The 19,556-nt window shown below is 33.9% G+C and overlaps 3 protein-coding genes and 4 pseudogenes across 5 annotated transcripts; 1 reads left to right on the top strand and 6 right to left on the bottom strand.

The window, feature by feature from the left end:
* Positions 1 to 717: 717 nt before the first annotated feature.
* On the bottom strand, positions 718 to 2,112 carry LOC104709404 (putative F-box/kelch-repeat protein At1g61540 pseudogene; annotated as a pseudogene).
* A 1,720-nt stretch (positions 2,113 to 3,832) lies between these two features.
* Positions 3,833 to 4,953, bottom strand: LOC147939863 (uncharacterized). The gene is made up of 2 exons (XM_087461061.1): positions 4,897 to 4,953; positions 3,833 to 4,309 (listed from the first exon to the last, which is right to left on the bottom strand). Exons 1-2 carry the CDS (start codon positions 4,951 to 4,953, stop codon positions 3,833 to 3,835), a joined length of 534 nt encoding a protein of 177 aa, XP_087317187.1.
* Positions 4,954 to 5,751: 798 nt separating this feature from the next.
* LOC104706909 (receptor-like protein 52 pseudogene) lies at positions 5,752 to 8,644 on the bottom strand (annotated as a pseudogene). Its single transcript, XR_015564216.1, has one exon. The product of XR_015564216.1 is annotated as a receptor-like protein 52 pseudogene (transcript).
* A 170-nt stretch (positions 8,645 to 8,814) lies between these two features.
* On the bottom strand, positions 8,815 to 11,542 carry LOC104706907 (ent-kaurene oxidase, chloroplastic). Of its 2 annotated transcripts, none has more exons than XM_010423144.3 (7): positions 11,200 to 11,542; positions 10,862 to 11,022; positions 10,490 to 10,651; positions 10,243 to 10,383; positions 9,904 to 10,158; positions 9,480 to 9,842; positions 8,815 to 9,362 (listed from the first exon to the last, which is right to left on the bottom strand). In XM_010423144.3, exons 1-7 carry the CDS (start codon positions 11,324 to 11,326, stop codon positions 9,045 to 9,047), a joined length of 1,527 nt encoding a protein of 508 aa, XP_010421446.1. In that variant the 5' UTR covers positions 11,327 to 11,542; the 3' UTR covers positions 8,815 to 9,044. The 2 variants fall into 2 exon arrangements, with proteins under 2 accessions (XP_010421446.1, XP_010421447.1); XM_010423145.3 differs by having other exon boundaries at positions 9,480 to 9,836.
* Positions 11,543 to 12,093: 551 nt separating this feature from the next.
* LOC147939862 (uncharacterized) lies at positions 12,094 to 13,291 on the bottom strand (annotated as a pseudogene).
* A 725-nt stretch (positions 13,292 to 14,016) lies between these two features.
* Positions 14,017 to 15,227, top strand: LOC147939861 (uncharacterized; annotated as a pseudogene).
* A 2,555-nt stretch (positions 15,228 to 17,782) lies between these two features.
* LOC104706906 (auxin-responsive protein IAA28) lies at positions 17,783 to 19,108 on the bottom strand. Its single transcript, XM_010423143.3, has 4 exons — positions 18,833 to 19,108; positions 18,371 to 18,685; positions 18,163 to 18,227; positions 17,783 to 18,063 (listed from the first exon to the last, which is right to left on the bottom strand). The coding sequence occupies exons 1-4, from the start codon at positions 18,958 to 18,960 to the stop codon at positions 18,041 to 18,043; spliced, it is 531 nt and encodes a 176-aa protein (XP_010421445.1). The 5' UTR covers positions 18,961 to 19,108; the 3' UTR covers positions 17,783 to 18,040.
* Between the last annotated feature and the right edge of the window lie 448 nt (positions 19,109 to 19,556).

The following is a 19,556-nucleotide window of genomic DNA, read 5'->3' as shown; positions in this document are numbered from 1 at the left end:
GGTCCACTGGATAATGAGATTTATATGAGATTACCAGAGGGTATTGATCAATCTAATGCGCATTATCCTGTTCTCTTTTTCCTTCACCATGGTTTTGTCCCAATGGGTTTTTCTGGTAAGGTTTTAATGAAGCAGCACCCCCAAGCGTATTTTGCTGATCCCTTAGCATCGACACAGTTATGTCATCCAAGGGGGAGTGTTGTAAAACACTTGGAGTGGCTTCCATAACCGGCCCATTACATGTCTTGGTGTGTACGGCCCATGGCCAAAGGCCCATTACCTATTTCCTATTCCTAGTCAGTTTTGTACTAAGAGTTTGTCTATTCCTATATATATGTAATGAATGATTGAATCAATAAGAAAAAGATAGAAACACCAAACCTCTTTCTTACTTTTACAACATTTTACTCTTTGTTCAATTGAGATGATTTTTTTTTTCCTTTCTAAAGTAAATAAGTGGTTTGACAAAGTCGTCTTTGGAATAGAGACTCTTCAAATTGTCTCGGTGTTAATTTCTTTGTTGGTTCGCTACAAGACATGAACATACAGTAATAAAGCTTTACCTTATAAAACTAATAACTATGTATGTACTATCTTGTTTTAGACTTTTAGTTATTCTCTCAGAGAACCATAATTAATCTTTAATGTGTGCAAGAAAAGTGTCCTAATCAAAATGAGCTAGCTCGCCTACAAGAGTTAACCCATATGTTTTAGAACTTTAAACAATGCAAAATTGCATTATGCTAAAACCATGAAAAAGCAATCGTTCATATCATAGTCATACTCATATACTAATAGAAAGGAAACACCGAAAAAAAAACGCAAACAAAAAAAAAGCTAAACCAACCGCGTAAAGCCGTTCAAAGCGTAATCTCATGAGTAGTCAATTCATCAAACAACAGCAGCGGCATAGAGCAAGGAACCAGAAGAGTGAACACTAAGCACATCATCAAACCACTCAACCTTCCCCCAAATCTCATATCCATCGCGCTTTTCAAGACTAATCTCAGCACACCAAATCGTATTAATCTGCTGATAAGGTAGACACTCTTCCCATAAAACCGCTATCTTTCTACCAAGATCAACCATTTTGCAATAGTCACGGTCACATAAACCAGGTAACGTCCCTTCAACGCCCTTCAATTCTTTCCATAATTTTACCTTAAAGTCATACCATTTGAACACTTCCTTATCCCAAATGAACAAGACGTTATCTAAACTAGAGGTTATGCAAGACCTAGAGTCTATGCACGACACATGTGCCTATCCTCTACTATATTGTTCCACGTACCTTCCTTAGGATTGTAAACCCTATACTGTTCCCCAAACATGTATAGTTTTCCTTCAAGACCTAAGCTTTTAACTACACTTCTAATTTGATATTCATCGAATATGTCCATGATGCGAGGGTTCTTCACAGATCCCCAAGTTTTGGTCATTGGATCATACACTTCAATCCAGTTTGAGGAATTGGAGTATTTGAAGCCTCCTGCTACATATATCTTACCATCAACTAAGCTCACGGTGGAGGAAGAGCTCTGGGCCACTTGCATTCCTGGAGCCGAACGCCACCTGTGAGTCCGAAAATTCAAGACAGAGACAGAAGAAGAATGGCGCCTCTTTCTGAATTTGAATCTATAAGATTTAGCGCCACCGATTTTGTAGATATTAAAACCATCGGCTATGACACTTGACGATCCCCCAGGAAGCAAACCATTAGGAGATGGAACTTGGTCAAGATGATAGCCACTTGACTTGTCGGTTACGTTTTTATTAGGTTTCCGGTAGAGAGTGAACCAATGTGTGTTAAGGTCGAAAGAGAAGGCCATGCCAAGATAGAGACATTTCTCGGTACGGTTTAAGCGTGATCGGGTTTCGTAAAGCTCCAATGAAGCAACAATGGATTGGAAAGTTTTGCAAACGAGGGAGAGAGTCGGATAGTACAATATAGAGACGCGTGCGAAGCAGTTGAACAACAAGTCATTAGGAAGTGACAGGATCGAAGTTTGCTCTTCTGTCACCGGAGATGGAGACGACAACTTCTTCTTTCTTTTACGAAGTGGTTTCTCGCCCTTCACGGCGGCTGAAGATCTGGATTTGGAAGACATGAGGGCAAAACTTTAGTGATTTAAAATTCACATGTGAAGAATAAAAGGAAGTTTTAGGGTTTCCCTTGATTCCAGAGTTATAGTACACGTGAGCTTTACGTTCTCAAAAAAAGCAACGACTACCTAGGGCTTTAAGCCCAAACTTAGAGTGTTAATAATGGGCCCAATGGATTATTCTGAATTGAAGTGTACATTTTTCCTTTAGAGTCCTACTTTTTATATCGATCTAAAAAGCACATCCCATTTTAAAATCTTAGGCTGAAAAACCAATTAAAAAAAGGTTTGGGGTTAATATCAAATATTAAAATTTATTAGGGGTTTATATGAAAAACTATCCACGAGTGTATCACGAAAGTTACTTGTGTCGCTCTGATAGACAGTAACAAAATGATAAGAACAAAGAACATAACCTTTATTTCTTATCCTCCCATACACTGTTTATACAAAACTAGAGCCACCAGCACATATATATAAGATATAATGATATATACGTGGAATGAAACAAAACAAAAAAACAATGTTTTTAGTAAAAACAATTTAGAACGGTAGATTTGGAATTATAAAAATCTCCACATAAAAAATGAGTTATCTAGAAAATAAAAAAATTAAATGGGTTATCATATCTATTTCCCCTCAAAAGGAGGTATCCTGGATAATTTTAATTTAAGAAAAATTGGTAAAAAGAAATCAGTTCCGAAATTTTATTTCAAAATTGTCTCTATATTTCAAAAATTTGCAAAGCTTTTAATATCCATTGTATACTCATAAAAAAAGTAAATAACAAAAAGTTCACCCCTATTTAGGTATGACCACAGTTACATTTATCACGGTTATGGTTTATTAACCATTAAATAAATAGTTTCAATCAAATACGGTTCCGGTTGAAGCGATTATGATTATATATGGTTACAGTTCTTTGATAATATAATACGTTTGATATTATTTGATAATATATAATAATTGATATTATTTATTTATAATTAATATGTTCTTTTAGTGTATTCATATTAAATAAATAATTATTAATATATTTTATTGTTATTATTAAAAGATTACGGTTAACAAATTACGGTTTAACTATGCGGTTAATCAACAGTTTTGATATGGTTAAGGTTAATTAACGATTATAGTTAATATAATTTAATCTTATATTTACGGTTAACTGTTACGGTTTTAACCATTTTATACGTTATGGTCTTGTTACGGTTTGGATATTGTCTGGTTATGGTCTGAAATACAACTACGGTTTAATTTTGGTCATGCCTACCACTCCTTTTCGACAAAACTAAGATCGTTAACTTACACGAAAAAGAGTTATATTTTTATTTTGAGAAAAAAACGAAAAAATAATTGCTTAAAGATTTTCTGGTCAATTATCTCTTAATTTAATAAGATTTGGCCTTTTTAATAATTTTAGTAAAAAAAATTAGCCTATTATTAAGACACTGCCACTGGACGATGGTCCCAGTTTCCTCACCATATCTTGTACATTGGGTTAATGATTCCAAAAACAAATACCTACTCTCGGTGGTAGGAAAATGAGAAGCATTCATCCAATGTCGACGCCAAAAACGATCATGTCTTAGAAGGTGAAGACATTTCATGTAGAATTTACCCATGTATTCTGGTATCTCTAATGAATTCAGGAGCTCAACTGCAGCATCAAAGTCGTCATAATCTTCAGGATCATAATGACCAGGACGTAATCGTTCAAAAGATTCTCTCTAAAAATCCCTTATGGTCGACATTGTCTCATGGATGGTTGATTTAAAATTTTGTCTTCTACGAGGCCCTCGTGATCCACTAGATCCTCTTGACCCACTCCCTCGAAGTGACCCACCACCGACGGAAGAATATGGAGCGGCTCTTGAACTTTGTCTCCCTCTATGTTCAGGTACTTGAGACCCCTCACGTGCATATTGATAGGGAGGTTGGGACTCATCGTAAATGTTCACACGATACACTTCATTCTCATTTTGAGTTCCACGCACTTCGCTGAGCCCCACATCATCATCATTTTCTTCATCATTTGCATCTTCTGTATCCTCTATATCATTCACATTCTCACTCATTAATTCTTCTCTTCTTTGTCTCACCGAGTGTTGACGTTGAGAACCCACATCAAGATTTGCAAAACATACTCTCATGACTTCCCAAAACTTAGGAGGTTCTCGTTGAAAACGTCTCACTTTATCATTTTCCTATAAAAAAAAACAACACATTAGTAATCGGAAAACAAAAACCTACAAATAATTAAATAATAACATTATTTAACAATAGATTACCTTTATACGATCATTCCACCACTCATCTTATACGATCATTCCACCACTCATCTGAAGCTTCAATTCTTCCACTAATGGGATCTACCGTGATACCAGTCTTGCCTTGTAAGAGGACCCAAGTGTTATATTGTTTCTTCCACTCATCGAATTTACATCTTAAGTCTGTCCACTTCATGTTTTGATTGAATTTTTCGTTGAACTTACGAACAATATATGCTCGTCCTGGTTGTCCCGGGTCTTTAAACATATAATTATTTAAAGCCAATGCTTCCTCGTATATTTCAATCAAAGTTCTTTCTTCTTCAAGAGTGTATCTTCGATCCGGTTTTTTCTAATTAGTACAGAGTAATAATAATAATATATTATTAGTATAGAGTAATAATAATATAATTCAATTATTGCAAATAAAGTTAGGTGTATATTTGAGTTGTGTATATTTATTTAAACAATATACATGATTTTAAACTAGATAGATAAATAAAGCTTGAATCATTAAAAGTTACCTGTCTACGTATAGGAGGATCCATGTTTGCATTCATATTATGACCTTGTGATGACATATCTATAATCACAAACAATATGAAGTTATTAATAAATATAAAATTAAACTAAAAATTAACTAAAAACATCATATATATATATATATATATATATATATATATATATATATATATATATACTAATAAACTAGCTCATCATGCTTAAAAAATTAACTAATAAATTCTCAAATATCTACTATAAACTAAACTAAAAAGAAAATGAGGTGAGAAAAAAAAACTTACTTATGAATTTGAGATGAGATAAATGGTTGATTCAAAAGAGTTTTAGATTGAATAGCTTCAATGAGTAAAGAGAAGAGAGTCCTCTCTAGATCTAGATTTTATTTTTGGGAATATGATTTTTTGTTGTTGTGACTTTTAACATTTATGAATGCATCTATATATTCATATATGTAGAAAGTACAAAGAAACATAACTTTAACCAATGAGATAAAAGTACTAAGATCCAACTAGTTTGAACACATTTTTACCCAATTTTTACTATTGGTATGGAGCTTTTATGGAGTAAACTGAAATAATCGGACCAATAGTATAATTTATACAGTCTGCAGTTGTTTTTTTAATTCCAGACTAGTATGGAATTGTATAGTATGGAGAAGTGCATACTAGTCTGGAATATACTAGTCTGGAATGGTGAATGGCATACTAACTGCGGACTGGTCCGAGTTTGGTTTGGTTCGGAGCATACTGTACAACCATTCACAACCTAAGTCTGTCCAAAGAAAAAACACAAATTACAAATCAATAAATTACTAGTCCTGATTTCATAAAGAGTGTAGAGTGAAAGAACAAAAATAGTAAAATAGTAATATGAGCGATTTCACTAATAATATCGATTTTAAGTGTCTAAGATTGGAACTGAAATCGATACATTTTTTTTGGTCAACTAAATTGATACATTAATATACAGTTTTTATAAATTCAGACTATATTATTTATTAAATATAGCCTCAACACATTATCGCTCGGACTCTAATGAGTTGTGGTGCTCTGTGCTTATGGGTTCATGAACAACTCTGGTTTATAAGAAACCAGTAATATATCCCATCGTCAATCCAAAGGCAATACCAGGTATGAGTCCAACTGCGGCTGCTGTCCAATTTATCACCTCTTCTTCATCTTCTCCAGGCTCTGGCATTTCGTATTGTTGCGATGTTTTCTCGTGGATTTCTACACAAACTATTTTAAGTGAAAGGCCAACGAGTCCCGGGTTGTTCGCGAAAGATGAGCAAGGTTGTGTTTGAAACTGAGTGCCCCCTGGTACTAGACCTGCAAATTGGTTATGAGAGAAGTTCATGTACGCAAGGTATGAGAGGTTCCCTAGCTCTTGTGGAATTTCTCCTGAAAGCTTATTTTGAGAAACATCTAGTGATTCCAGCTCTCTCAGGTTTGCCATTGATGATGGGATGTGGCCAGTGAAACCATTGTTTGACAAGTTAAGAACATGAAGCTCTTTTAGTAGACCAATAGACCTTGGAATCTCTCCTTCAAATTTGTTGCCAGAAAAGTCAATTGCAGTAAAGATTGTTAGGATACGTACCATCTCCATTTCTATGCCTTTATTCATCACAACTATTGAATCACTGTAATAGTTTGTGCCCATGTACTGATCTCCAGTATTTCCAAGTGAGAACATTGCAGTCCAATTGACAAAAAAATCTAGTGGCAAAGTTGCATTGAAGTGATTACGGGATATGTCGATGATTCGCAACTTAGAAAACCCGGTTTGATGTATCGATCCATGGAATGCATTGGAGCGAAGGACAAGAACTTGTAGTTCTTTAAGAGAAGCCAACCAAAAAGGAAATGTGTCATTGATTTTGTTGCTCTCCACATTGAGAACTTCAAGAGAAGAGACACGGACCAATGATTTTGGAAGCTTTCCCTCCAATTGGTTATGACCAATGTCAAGCGATGTTACACTTGCAGATATATTCTCTGGAACACCTCCACTAAGATGATTCTTTCTAAGATTTAGAACTTTAAGTGTACTGAAATTTCCCACGCAACGAGGGATTGAACCATTAAATTTGTTGGTAGATAGATCAAGAATGACTAGAGAGCGCAACGCACATAAGAAAGATGGAATCCATCCGGTGAAATTGTTGTTGGAGCCAAACAAGTTACTCATAGATGACTGAAAAATTGATTTCGTTAATCTTTCGAAACCGGTGAAAGTGTTGTTGGAAAGATTCACGTACGTCAGATTTGGTAGCATCCATAACCAGCCAGGAACTTGACTTGTGAATTTGTTGTTGGAAATGTCTATTGAGTAAAGGTTGCAAAGGTTGTTTAATACAGTAATCGAGCCGGAGAAGCCATTATTCTGTAACTGAACCGATAAGAGCGTCCCACAATCTCCGAGCGACTTCGGGATTTCTCCGGTAAGATTGTTCGTATACACAACCACACCTAGAAGCTTACCTCCTTTACACAAATTCTTCGGTAACTTCCCGGTTAACTGATTCTCCGAAACTTCGAACCGCTCTAGCTTCGAATTAAACCCAATATCCGCCGGTATTTCTCCGGTTAACTTGTTCCTGAAGATCATCAAGTTCTTTAATTCCGGTAATTTACCGATAACCGGCGGGATTTCTCCGGTTAACTTGTTGTAAAACAAGTTCAAAACCTCTAATTTCTTTAGATTCCCGATTGATACAGGAATCGAACCGGTTAAATTATTAGTAGAGAGATCAAGCATTACCAAGTTATCCGCCGAGATAGATTTGGGGATCTCTCCGGTTAGATAATTATCGTGGAGATAAAGCTCAGCGAGATTCTTCAACCCGAATAAACCATCTGGGATCCGACCCGTTAAATTGTTGACCGATAAGTCAACGTAGATTAGATCGGTCATGTTTTCGAAATCAACGGCTGAGATTTCCCCCATCAGATTCATCGCCGTTAGCCACATGTACTTGAGTTTCTTCAGTTTCCCAAACGTCGTCGGAAGCTTTGCCGGAGTAAACTTATCGTTCAACGCTAACCGAAGCTCTTCCAGGTGGGACAAGTCTCCGATCTCCGTCGGAAACGTGCCGTCGTATTCGCTCTGGTACAGATTCAATACCTTGAGCTTCGAGATCCGTCCGATGTTTTTTGGGATATCTCCGGCGAAGGAGTTAGCCGCGAGATCGAGATACTTAAGTTCCGGTGAGAGACGGTTGATGTCGTCGGGGAGCGAGCCGTTGAAGTAGTTCTGAGAGAGATCGAGGTACTGAAGCTTCGTGCAGTTGTAAAGAATCGTCGGAAACTCGCCGGAGAAGTAATTAAACGACAAATTTAGGGATTTGAGCTTCGGGAAATCGCAAATCGTCGTCGGAACTGTCCCGGTGAAGTTCTGGTTCTGGAAGTTTATCTCGGTGACGTTTCCGGCTGTGCAAGTAATCTCCGGCCAGTTGCACGGTGAAGATGTGTCGTTCCATAGCCGGAGAGAGGGTGGGTCGCCGAGAACGCGTTTCAGGTTTAGAAGCGTTGACCGGTCGTTGATTTGGGAAAAGACAGATACGGGTATTGAGGTGAGGAAGAAGAAAAGAATGAGTAAGGGTAAAAGAGTCATTCTATAAACTTTTGGTTTGTTGAGGTTTTTGCCGAGGGAAATTTCCGCAACCGAGTTTGACTGGTAAACGTATGAAAAGGTTACGAATTTGGAAACTTTTTTTGATAATACAAATTTGAAAACTTTTTATAGAGAGGTTTGTTTGCATTAGGTGAAGTCATCCACTAGATTTGAGCCGTTACTATCAAACCCATCACCCATGACATCTCCAATCTATAGCCTTTCTCTTTTCTAAGCCAATAGTATAATCTTGGACATTTTGGGTAAGGGCGTAAGGCTGGCACTCAATCTTCTCTTCCTACTTATTCACTAACAACCAAAGAATTATCATTTAACTACCAAGATAAGTCATACGACATGGGGATAACATTATACAACGTCTTAATAGTTTGTACTAATAGTCTAATACCATTAACATCCGAACTCAAACCAGTGACCAAAAAAAAAAGTCCAGCCCAAAAAGGTAGAACGATATTTAGACGGATCATTCGACAGACAAAAGTAAACCTAATAAAACAAGGAAGAGCATCGTTTCTTAAGAACGTCTTGGATTGATAATTGCCATGAGAGGATAGAGCTTCTGAGATGTCAAGCCATAGGTATCCACATTCTCTTCTTCGCCGTCTCTAAGCTTCCATTCAAATTCTTGAACTAATCTCCCAATGGCAATGCCTGCCATGAGAGATGCTTGAAGTGCACCAGCACAAACCCTCTTTCCCGCTCCGAATGCCATTGTCCTGTGAAGATCCGATGATTCGTATTTGCCATCATCTAGAAACCTCTCTGGCAACCACTCCTCTGGTCTATCCCAACGCTTCTTGTCCATGTTGCATCCATATATGTTTATTGCTATCTACACATCAAGATTCCAAAACTAGACTTTGTAAATGAACTTCAAATGTAATAGGTGTTATGTACAAGACTTTTTTGCTCACTCCTAGTGAGGGATTTAGTGAATATGAGAACTTACCTCACTTCCTGCAGGGACATGATAGCCTCCGATTTGAGTATCCTCGTGGGCATAGCGAATGGGAACTAGAGGAGCTGGACTGTATTTCCTAAGTGTTTCATGGAAGACTCCATTGAGATAAGGAACTTGAGGCAATTGCTCTTCTTTGATAGTTTCTCCTCTGCAGACATTTTGGATTTCTTTACACAAATGATCTTGGACTCTTGGATGCTTTGCTAGCTCATAGATCGCCCATTCGGTTGTGACTAAAGTAGTGTCAGCTGTCTCGATGATCGTCTCCCAAACCAAGATTGCAATTTGCTCCATGGTTAGTGTTTTGGCTTCCGACATCAAATAGTTGAGATAGCAATCATCATCCTGTTTCTGAGTAGGGATCAGATCAGAGTAGTGAGTAAATAAAGGACAACAGTTGAACAAAACATACCGTTTCTGAATCATTCTGCTTCAGTCGATCTTGAATAAGAGCATTCATCACAGCGAGTCTACGTTTATGCATTTGCTGGATTCTTGTTTCGAAACTTTTATTCGGAATCCATTTTAAGTATGGGAAGAAGTCTCTCCAATCAACATCAATTGCACCCTCCATCATGTCATGCACTAAAATCTTGAAGATCTCGTCTCTAGACAAAGTCACACCGAGTTCTTTAACGTAAATTGACTCTACATCTTTCCCAAAGGCCTGTTGAAAAAAAACACAACTTTCATATCTTCTTGTGACCGCACAAATAATAGTAAAGTGGGGTTTCTGAAGAAAAATACTCACTTGCTTCAAGGCAACTCCGAAGAGCTCATGCTCAAATATAGCCCTGAAGTTTACAGGTTCTTGTGGATAGTCCCTCGTGTGGGCATGCAACTTAGAAGACACATTCTCAATAAGGGTATCTCTGTAGTGTCGTTTTCGTTTCTGCAAAAAAAAAAAAAAAAAAAATCAACACAACACAAACTTTGATTCAGTTTGCTACAAAAGCATACCGAGGAGAAGCAACAGGATGAATGAGCTGTGATTTAACCTGTGCATTAGCACCCAAAAGGCCATTCAAGATACACCGTTTCACCAATTTGTGGAAATCATCATAATCACTTGTAGCAACCATAGACTTGTCACAAGTGAGGACCGTCAACGCTTTTGACAACTTCCTTGTTGAAATGGATGAAAACCGAGTAACCATGGCCTGAAAACAAAACCACATAAAGAACAAGCTATCATTCAACTCTCCTAATGATCAGAGAGTGCATCAACTCAGATTTCCACATAAGCAAATCAGTTCAGTTTAGTATCACAAACACAAGAACTAAGGGACCTCTTGATCATTATAAGTAGTGTAAAAGGCTTATATCAGTAAACAGGTTCCAAACCTATCAATCAAACCTGTAAAGCTAACCTCTTTGGCAGTCTCAGTTGAATTGAGAACTATAAGAGAGGAAGAACCCATCTTTATAGAGTAGATAGGACCATAAACCTCTGACCATCTAGTGAAAGTCTTGTGAGGTTTCTTCTCTTTTAGTTCCAGCAAGTTCCCAATAACCGGAAATCCTGGCACCACTGCATAGAAAAAAAAAACAACAATTAAGCTCTTAAAGTTCCAATTTTTAAGTGCTCCTTCCTTAATCACATAAATTTAAAAAAAGTCTCAGACTTTAGTGATTCAAACAATCAGAGACCCAAACCCATGAATCACAAAACCCAGATAACTTAAAATCGGAGGGAAAAATAACAAACCTGGAACAGAGGGGAGAGTAGAAACTTCAGACATGTTCTTTCTGGTGAAGGAGAGTAGTTTCTTGAAGAAGATGATGAAGATGAAGGAGGAGACAACAAAACCAAGGAGAATGGAGAAGAAGGCCATGGAGGTAGAGTGATTGGTGTGTTGTTGATGTTATTTAAGGGAAGACAATGATGAAGTAAAGCATTCATTTTGTATAGTGAAGAGAAGGTAAAGAAGATTGGATTTTTCCTCTTTATTGGCATTTGGGAAGTTTTTTTTTGTTTGGATTTTACCAAAATTTATCCGTTCTATGATCCTCCTCATGCTGCATCAGTTTTCATGTTATCTTCTTATCACAAAACAATTTCTAAATTTTAAATGAGTGACATGATATGATTAAATTAATGTCATAGACTCATAAAGTACAAAAAAAAGAGAAAATATCCATAATTTATAGGTATCATTTTAAGTGAGAGAAACTCCAATGGTGTTTCAAATCTTGCTTCAAATTAATTCTATATTTGGTGTAAAACCATCTCAAATAGTATTTTCTATTTTTTGCGAGAAATGAACAGTATTGCTTCAAATTTAGAGAAATACTGTTCATTTCTCTATTTTTGAAGCAACACTTTTTTATTTACAAAATACTCCTCCAATTTTAATATTTTATCATTTTATACCTAAACAAAATTATACAATGAATTTTTATTATAACATAAATATTTATAGAAAACAATAGTTATTAAACTATTTTTAATTTTAAAATACAACAATGTATATTAAATTAAAAATACATCACAAATGATAAACTAAAAATACATAATTAGTATCCAATACTTAATAATATATATAAAATTTCAATTAAACTTGCCATTAAAAAACTAAACACATATTATTAACCTAGTGATTTAATAATCTCGTAAGTCGCTTCCGGATCCATGAAGATTATCAAAATATTGACCAAATGAAGTAGAGGTAGATGGAGATTGTTGATCAAGTCTTTTCATTAAGATTTTGGCTTGTTCAGATTGGAAGTACTTAAATCTCGATATAAAATTTAATTTTCTTCTCTTAGTTATTTCAATGTTAAATTCTTATTTTGAAGCTCTGAATGTTGCTGTCTTTGTGCACTTGTCTTCTTTAATTGATGCACTAGTTGTCTATTCCCTTCTTCTAAAGTCTTGATAACATCAGATGGTTGATCATCCTTCTTTTTTTTTCATTTTGGGTTTTTTCACTCCACTTGGTCATTGAGATGGAGATCCACCAGTAAAAACATCTTAGTCATCTAAATTAAGAGAAAATGAAAACAAACCTGGAGACACTTGTGTAATAGAATCAGGGGTAGGATTTTCTGACTCAGAAGATGTATATCCAAAACCGCATACATTTGAGACTTATCTAGCCGGAGTGGCATCATCTTTAAACTTTTCAAAGTTTTTAATAATATTCCATACATGATCAATTTTCCAACCAGCTTTGAAATTTACATCTTGCATTAGCATTTCTTTGGTTTAGGATTTAGAAAAAATTTTAATGACTTTAAAAGTTAGGTAAAATATGTTGTTATTCAATCAAGACTTTTAAAAACTCTTTAAAAATTTGGTGTTATTGGTTGTGGATTTGTAAAAAGTTATCTAAAATCTTGATAAATCTAGTGTTATTGGATTAAGAGTTTTATAAAGTCATTAAAAGTTTTATGTTATTCAAGTAAAACAAAAGAATTTTGGATTATTAATGAATTCAAATTTTATGTTATTGGTTTAGAATTTTATATCATTTCTTTAATAACAAAAGTCATGAAAACTCTTTCATCAAATAGAAAGATTTTACAAGATTTTAAAAAACTTTCTAAACAATCTCTTAGAATCCTTCATTTTTAACTTTTAATTTTCTATGATTCTAACAATCAACAAGAACATAAAGTCATTAAAATTCTTTCTAAATCCTAAACCAATACCTCCCCCTAAACAAATCAATAAAGACATAAATATAGAAATATTTAAAAAAATTATAACTAAATTGTAAAAGTATATGGAGTACTCACTATATCATCACTTGAATCACCATTTGAACATCTATTTTCACATTGTTTGATGCATGCATGTAGTTTTCTTGTAGCTTTCTCAATAATTTGTAACAGACATCTAAGTGATTTTTTTGAACGTTCATTCCAAGTTTGGTTTTTTTCCTTTTTGGAAAGACTCCATCACACCTTCCCAGAACTGGTCGGATGATTGGTAAGCACCGGTAATTGGATCATGAGAAATTTCCAAATAAACTTGACATAAAAAAAAATTCTTTTTTTTTGGAATATCCAGTAGAACGAGATATTCTAGTTAAAAAAAATGAAAGAAAATATGTATAAAATAGTTGTGGAATGGTTAAATGGAAATAAAAATGACATATGTTATTTATAGATGTTTATCAACATTTTTCACATTTTTCAATTCATGGTCAAGTGAAGCAACACTACAATGAAAAAGTTATTATTAGATTCTAACGTTTTTATGACAAGATTTGACATTATAATTATAAAAAAAACTATACCAAGATTCTCACGTTTATTATTTTTCTATGATAAGATTTGACAATACAATAACAATGTCAAAAATATAACAAGATTCTCAAGTTATCAATCTACTACCACAATAATTAATAATACAATGACAAAATGATAAAAAAGATTCTCACTTCTCATTTCATTATAAAAATGAAAATGTAACAATCGAGGACTTCTTACATTTCTATATATACCATTATAGTTCTATAGTAGCCATAAACAATTTTCACTCATATCATTCTAATCATCTTTTTTTTTTTTTCTCAAAATGAATTTTAATTTTAATAGTCCTATAGATTCTCCATTAGATTTTCATGACTCATCATCCTCTTCTGATGATAATGAAGAACAAGTTATACGTCTTGCTATCGCTAACAACAATTCGATCATCCAATACCTTCTCAACCAACAAAACAACAATGTGATCCATGGTGGCTTAGTTCAAGGACGTTTTTTCATACATCGTGATCGAGAAAATATACATTCTAGATTGTTCAATGATTATTTTTCATATTCTCCCATCTATAACGATACTATGTTTCGTAGAAGGTATCGTGTGTCTCGCTCTTTATTCCTTCGTATTATTAATGCAGTTAAAGATCATGACAAATATTTCACACAAATAAGGGATACAACTGCTAGACAGGGATTATCATCCCTTCAAAATGGAACGGTCGTGTTTCGTATGCTAGCGTATGGTCTACCAGCAGATGCCACAGATGAGTACGTTAAGATAGGTGAATCAACAACAATTGAGAGCTTGAAAAGATCTTGTCGAGCCATAGTGGATATATTTTCGGAGCAATACTTACGATCACCAACAACTAATGATATTGCAAGACTTCTCTACATTGGAGAAAAACGAGGTTTTCCAGGGATGTTAGGTAGCTTGGATTGCATGCATTGGAAGTGGAAAAAACTTCCTACCAGCTGGGCTGGAAAATATGCGGGTCATAGTGGATCACCAACTATAATTCTTGAAGTTGTGTCAGATTATGATCTTTGGATATGGCATGCTTATTTTAGAATGCCAGGCACCAATAATGACATCAACGTATTGGAGTCTTCTCACCTTTTCTCAAATCTTGCTCAAGGTATAGCTCCTCCTGCTAACTATGTTATTCAAAGAAAAGAATATAACATGAGTTATTATTGGGCTGATGGCATATATCCAAAATGGTCCACCATAGTGCAAACTATTCACGAGCCAAGAGGTCCTAAAAAAAAATATTTTGCTACAAAACAAGAAACGTGTAGGAAAGATGTTGAACGTGCCTTTGGAGTTCTCCAATCGCATTTTGCAATTGTGAAAGGACCAGCTTGATTTTGGGAAAAAGCGTACTACATGACATTATGACTACATGTATAATTTTACACAACATGATAATTGAGGATGAGTGTGATCTTGATGCACCAATTGAAATTGAAAGAGACGTGCCTCCTCCAGAGGTTGAGATAACGGAGGATGAAAATATCTGATTTCAAGAATTTCTTGCTTGATATAGAAAAATAAAAGACAAAGAAGCCCATTTCTCACTTTGAAACGCATTAGTTGATCATTTGTGGGAAAAATATACTAATAAATATGTATTAATCACCTATGTAACTTTTATTTATGTTTTGTAATGAAATTTTATTTTTCATAATACCATAATTGTATTAGATATTTATTAAAAATAAACTAAGTGGGTTGAATTTGTAAATTTTAAAAGTATAGGTCTATAGTAGAAGTTAAAATAAATCAATTAACAAAATATATCTAAATTAATTGTTTTAAAATTAAAAATAGAGCTAACTATTGGAGTAAACATATGCTCTATTTTTAGAGAACTCTATTTTTAGACCAATAAATAGAGCAAACGACTAGAGTTGCTTTTAGGAAATATAATAGTAAAGGAAGGATATATTCTAATCAAGAAAGATTAAAATAGATAAATCACCAAAAAAAGAGTTAAAAATAGATAACACAAAAATAAAATGGTAAATATTAAAAAATTAATCAAACTATTAAGAAAAATTAAGAAAATAATAATTGTACAGAAAAAGTGAATAACTATGTTTCTCTAAGAGAAAAAATCGCAAACTACCCTTTATATTTTTTTTCCTAAGAAGCAAAAACCTGATAGTAATTACATTACTAATGTTGTAAGGAACACATAATTTAAAAATAATAATTTAAAAATTAATCATTGATCTGATTGCGTCGATGAGTCTTCATGATCTTCATTGTTGAAAAACATTTCTCCACAGTTGTAGTACAAATTTGCAAAATCAAAATCAACTTCAAAAGTCTATACACCTAAGAATGTGACATATTTTTTTTCGATTTTCCACCAACGTAGTAACAAGTTCTTCAAGAGACTTCAAATAAGCAATGTTTCATCATTTCGAACATTATCAATATAGATATATATATATATAATTCTTATTCAAGAGATATGCATTCTTCATGAGTAAAATCGACTAGAGAAAATTTAGATAACCCCATCAACTCTGAGTGGTCAAACTCAAAGAACAAATGAGAGAGATAAAAGAAGAAGCACATATAAGCAATTCAGTGTTCACCTCATTAAAATGATTGTTGAACTCATGAAGGTGCAAATTCAAAATAGCATACATGCATTTTTGCAAATGCCCCAAAACATTTCGTAACACTTTCTTCAATTGCGCTATACTTCTTTTTTTGTGCATTGCTTATGGTCATTCGCATATTTATATAAACGTCTTTACAAATAGTGTATTTTATAATTTAATGAAACGATACAAAATTTGTATTTAGATCATAGTTTTAGATTGATGTTAATTTGTACATAAGAATTTAACTAGTAAAATTAGTAATAACCAATTAATTGAAAGAAATACAATAAATTGCGTAATAACATTTATATGCAAGAAATTAGTCTTTTAATAAAAATTACGAAATAACATTTCTTAAAAATTAGTTTATTCACACACAAAAAAAGAAAGTGAATAACTTTCCTTACTAACTAAAAGATTTCTCTATTATTTAAAAAATGATTTGAATACAATTTTTATACAAGAAATTTATTAAAAATAAATAATATGTCCATCAGACATAGGATGGATCCTAATCTAGCAGTAGTATAAAAATGTGGATGTATGTAGCATTGTTCATGTTCATTCGCGTGTTTATATAAACGTCCTTACGAATAGTGTCTTTTATAATTTAATGAAACGATAAAAAAAATTTGTATTTAGATCATAGTTTTTGATTGATGTTAATTTGTACATAAGAATTTAACTATCAAAATTAGTAATAACCAATTAACTAAAAGAAATACAATAAATTGCGTAATCACATTTATATGCGGGAAATTATTTTTTAATAAAAATTATGAAATAACATCTATTAAAATTAGTTTATTCACACAAAAAAAAAAAAGGTAAATAACTTTCCTTACTAACTAAAAGATTTCTCTATTTAAAAAAAAATGATTTGAACACCATTTTCCTACAATAAATTTATTGAAAGTAAATAACATATCCATCGGACATCAGATGGACCATAATCTAGCAGTAGTATAAATATGTGGATGTACGTAGGAAAACATAACTAAAAAGGTAAGAAGTATAATAGTTAACTCTGCGAAACCTACATAAATTTTCTGCGAAACCTACATAAATTTTCGACGGATTTCCAAGGGTTAATTATTTCCAAGGGATTTCCAAGGACGTCAAACTACCAAGTAATTTTCAAGGGCACTTAGCTTCCAACGGAATTCCATGGACAAATCTTTCAGACGAATTTCCGAGAGATCAGATTTTCGACTGTTTTCCAAGAAAGCAGATTTTCAACAGAATTCCAAGGACAAAAGCCTTTCGAGAGAATTCCAAGGGCTTCACTTTTTCAAGAGATTTCCAAATGACATGATTTCCGAGAGATTTCCGAGGGATATAGTTTACAAGACTTACTCACGACGTCGGAGTTTCCGAGGACTTTCGAAGAGATCTTATATATAAATTACGAAAATATAAATAAAAATAGAAATTCGTCTATTTTACAGTGCCACTGCTTTTTATACACACGATAAACATAATAACTCAGATTACTGGAACGAACAGCATATTTACAACAACAACAACAACAAAAACGTAGCAAGCAAAAACCTAGAACATAAGTTGTTAAGCTAAATTCGAATTAAAAAAAAAAAAACACAGTAAATCAAGCCAAACCCCCTTTTTTTTGGGTTTAATAACCAAACCCTAATAGTTTCCACAAAAATTACATTTAAAAACATATCATGGAACTGATGATTTTGGCCAACCTCACTCTATTCCTTGACATGTTTTCTAGCTGGGATAAAACAACAACACGAATTAAGATACATATATTTTGTTTTGGATATAAGTGGGATGTAAGCAAAGAATTTCGTAAGCACTAAGGTAGTCTTACGTGAGAGCGAGGAGGCGTTGAAGGTCTTCAAAACATGCAACCTCTTCACGGTCGATACAAACATCCTAAGAAACAAAGTAAACTTTATGATCAATTTCTCCATATGGTTCATATTATCATCAGATAAATATCCAAGGCTTATGACCTTTAAAAAAAAAAGAATGACATGATGATGATATCAATAACCAAACTCTTTTTAAGAACTTACTCCCACGGAACATCTCCGACCAGAACTTTATCTCCTTCAGTGTCTTCGTAGACCAAAGTGTATTGTCTGTTTAGATCCCACGAATCTTTCTTAGAGAAGAGTTGGTCAACGGCATGTGAAAGCTGTTGGTAGTTGTTAAAAGCTGAGAGGTTGACTTTTCTTCCTATGGGAACTCCTTCCATGTTGATCTTTACGTACAACTCTTTCTCTACATGATCACTCTCCCTCTTCTTCATCTCCTCCTTTAGCTGTGCCGCTAGGTTTCGCCGGGATGATCTCACCGGCGGCCATCCCACCACCGGTGCTGCGTCAGCCCTGTTTTAGCCATTTCTAGTTATAACTTAATAACCATGATTTATACAAATAATTTTGGGAATACCGGACCTAAACCCAAATTATAGACAACAATGATTTAACTTGATTGTAAATACAAGCAAGATTGTAAGAACGGATTAAGGAAACCTGTTATTGGATACTAATGATGTTTCTTTGGTCGAGCTACTTTGCTTAGATCCATTGCTCTTGTTGTTGGAAGTGAATTGGTGGCAGGGAGGAGCCAGCCTCAGCTCCAATCTCTTCTCTTCTTCCATTTTTCTAAGTTTGTGTTGTCTTTTTGGGTGCTGGGGAGTATTATTATATGGGTGGTTGTCAAAGGAACTACGATCCCAATCTTTATAAAAGTGGCCTCTCTCTTTATATTTTCTAATGAAAGAGATTTTATTTTGTATTAATAATCACCTAACAGATCCTACTTTGTAAGGATTATATTCCGAATGTCAAAATGCGTTAAATACGTGTATGATTCTATGAATCTGATGCCGATTGATGGATACATTATTCCATGATTGTTCAAGAAATCTTATAAACAAATTTAGAGTTATATTTCACAAGAAACAAACATTCAAAAGAACAATATTTTTTAACCAACCATTCCTATGAAATTAACAATCCAGATTAGTTGCCCCAACCAGAAGAGTCAAAATAATAATGATTTTATCAAATTATTGCTTATATTAAACATTTAATCAAAATCATAAAGTTTTTATTAAGTTATACTAGGTTATATTAGGCCTTCGCACAATGATAATCATTAACTGAATCATGAAATATATATGAAATCATCTTTCGATCTTCTGATTTCTACTATAGTAGGCTTAATATAAACTTTTGTTAATCTATAAAACTC

This window comes from Camelina sativa, chromosome 8, assembly GCF_030686135.1.
Source record: "Camelina sativa cultivar CO46 ecotype springtype chromosome 8, ASM3068613v1".
In the NCBI taxonomy this organism is placed as follows: Eukaryota; Viridiplantae; Streptophyta; class Magnoliopsida; order Brassicales; family Brassicaceae; genus Camelina; species Camelina sativa.
The sequence above is the reverse complement of the archived record's forward strand: the minus strand, read 5'-3'. Positions and strand labels throughout refer to the sequence as shown.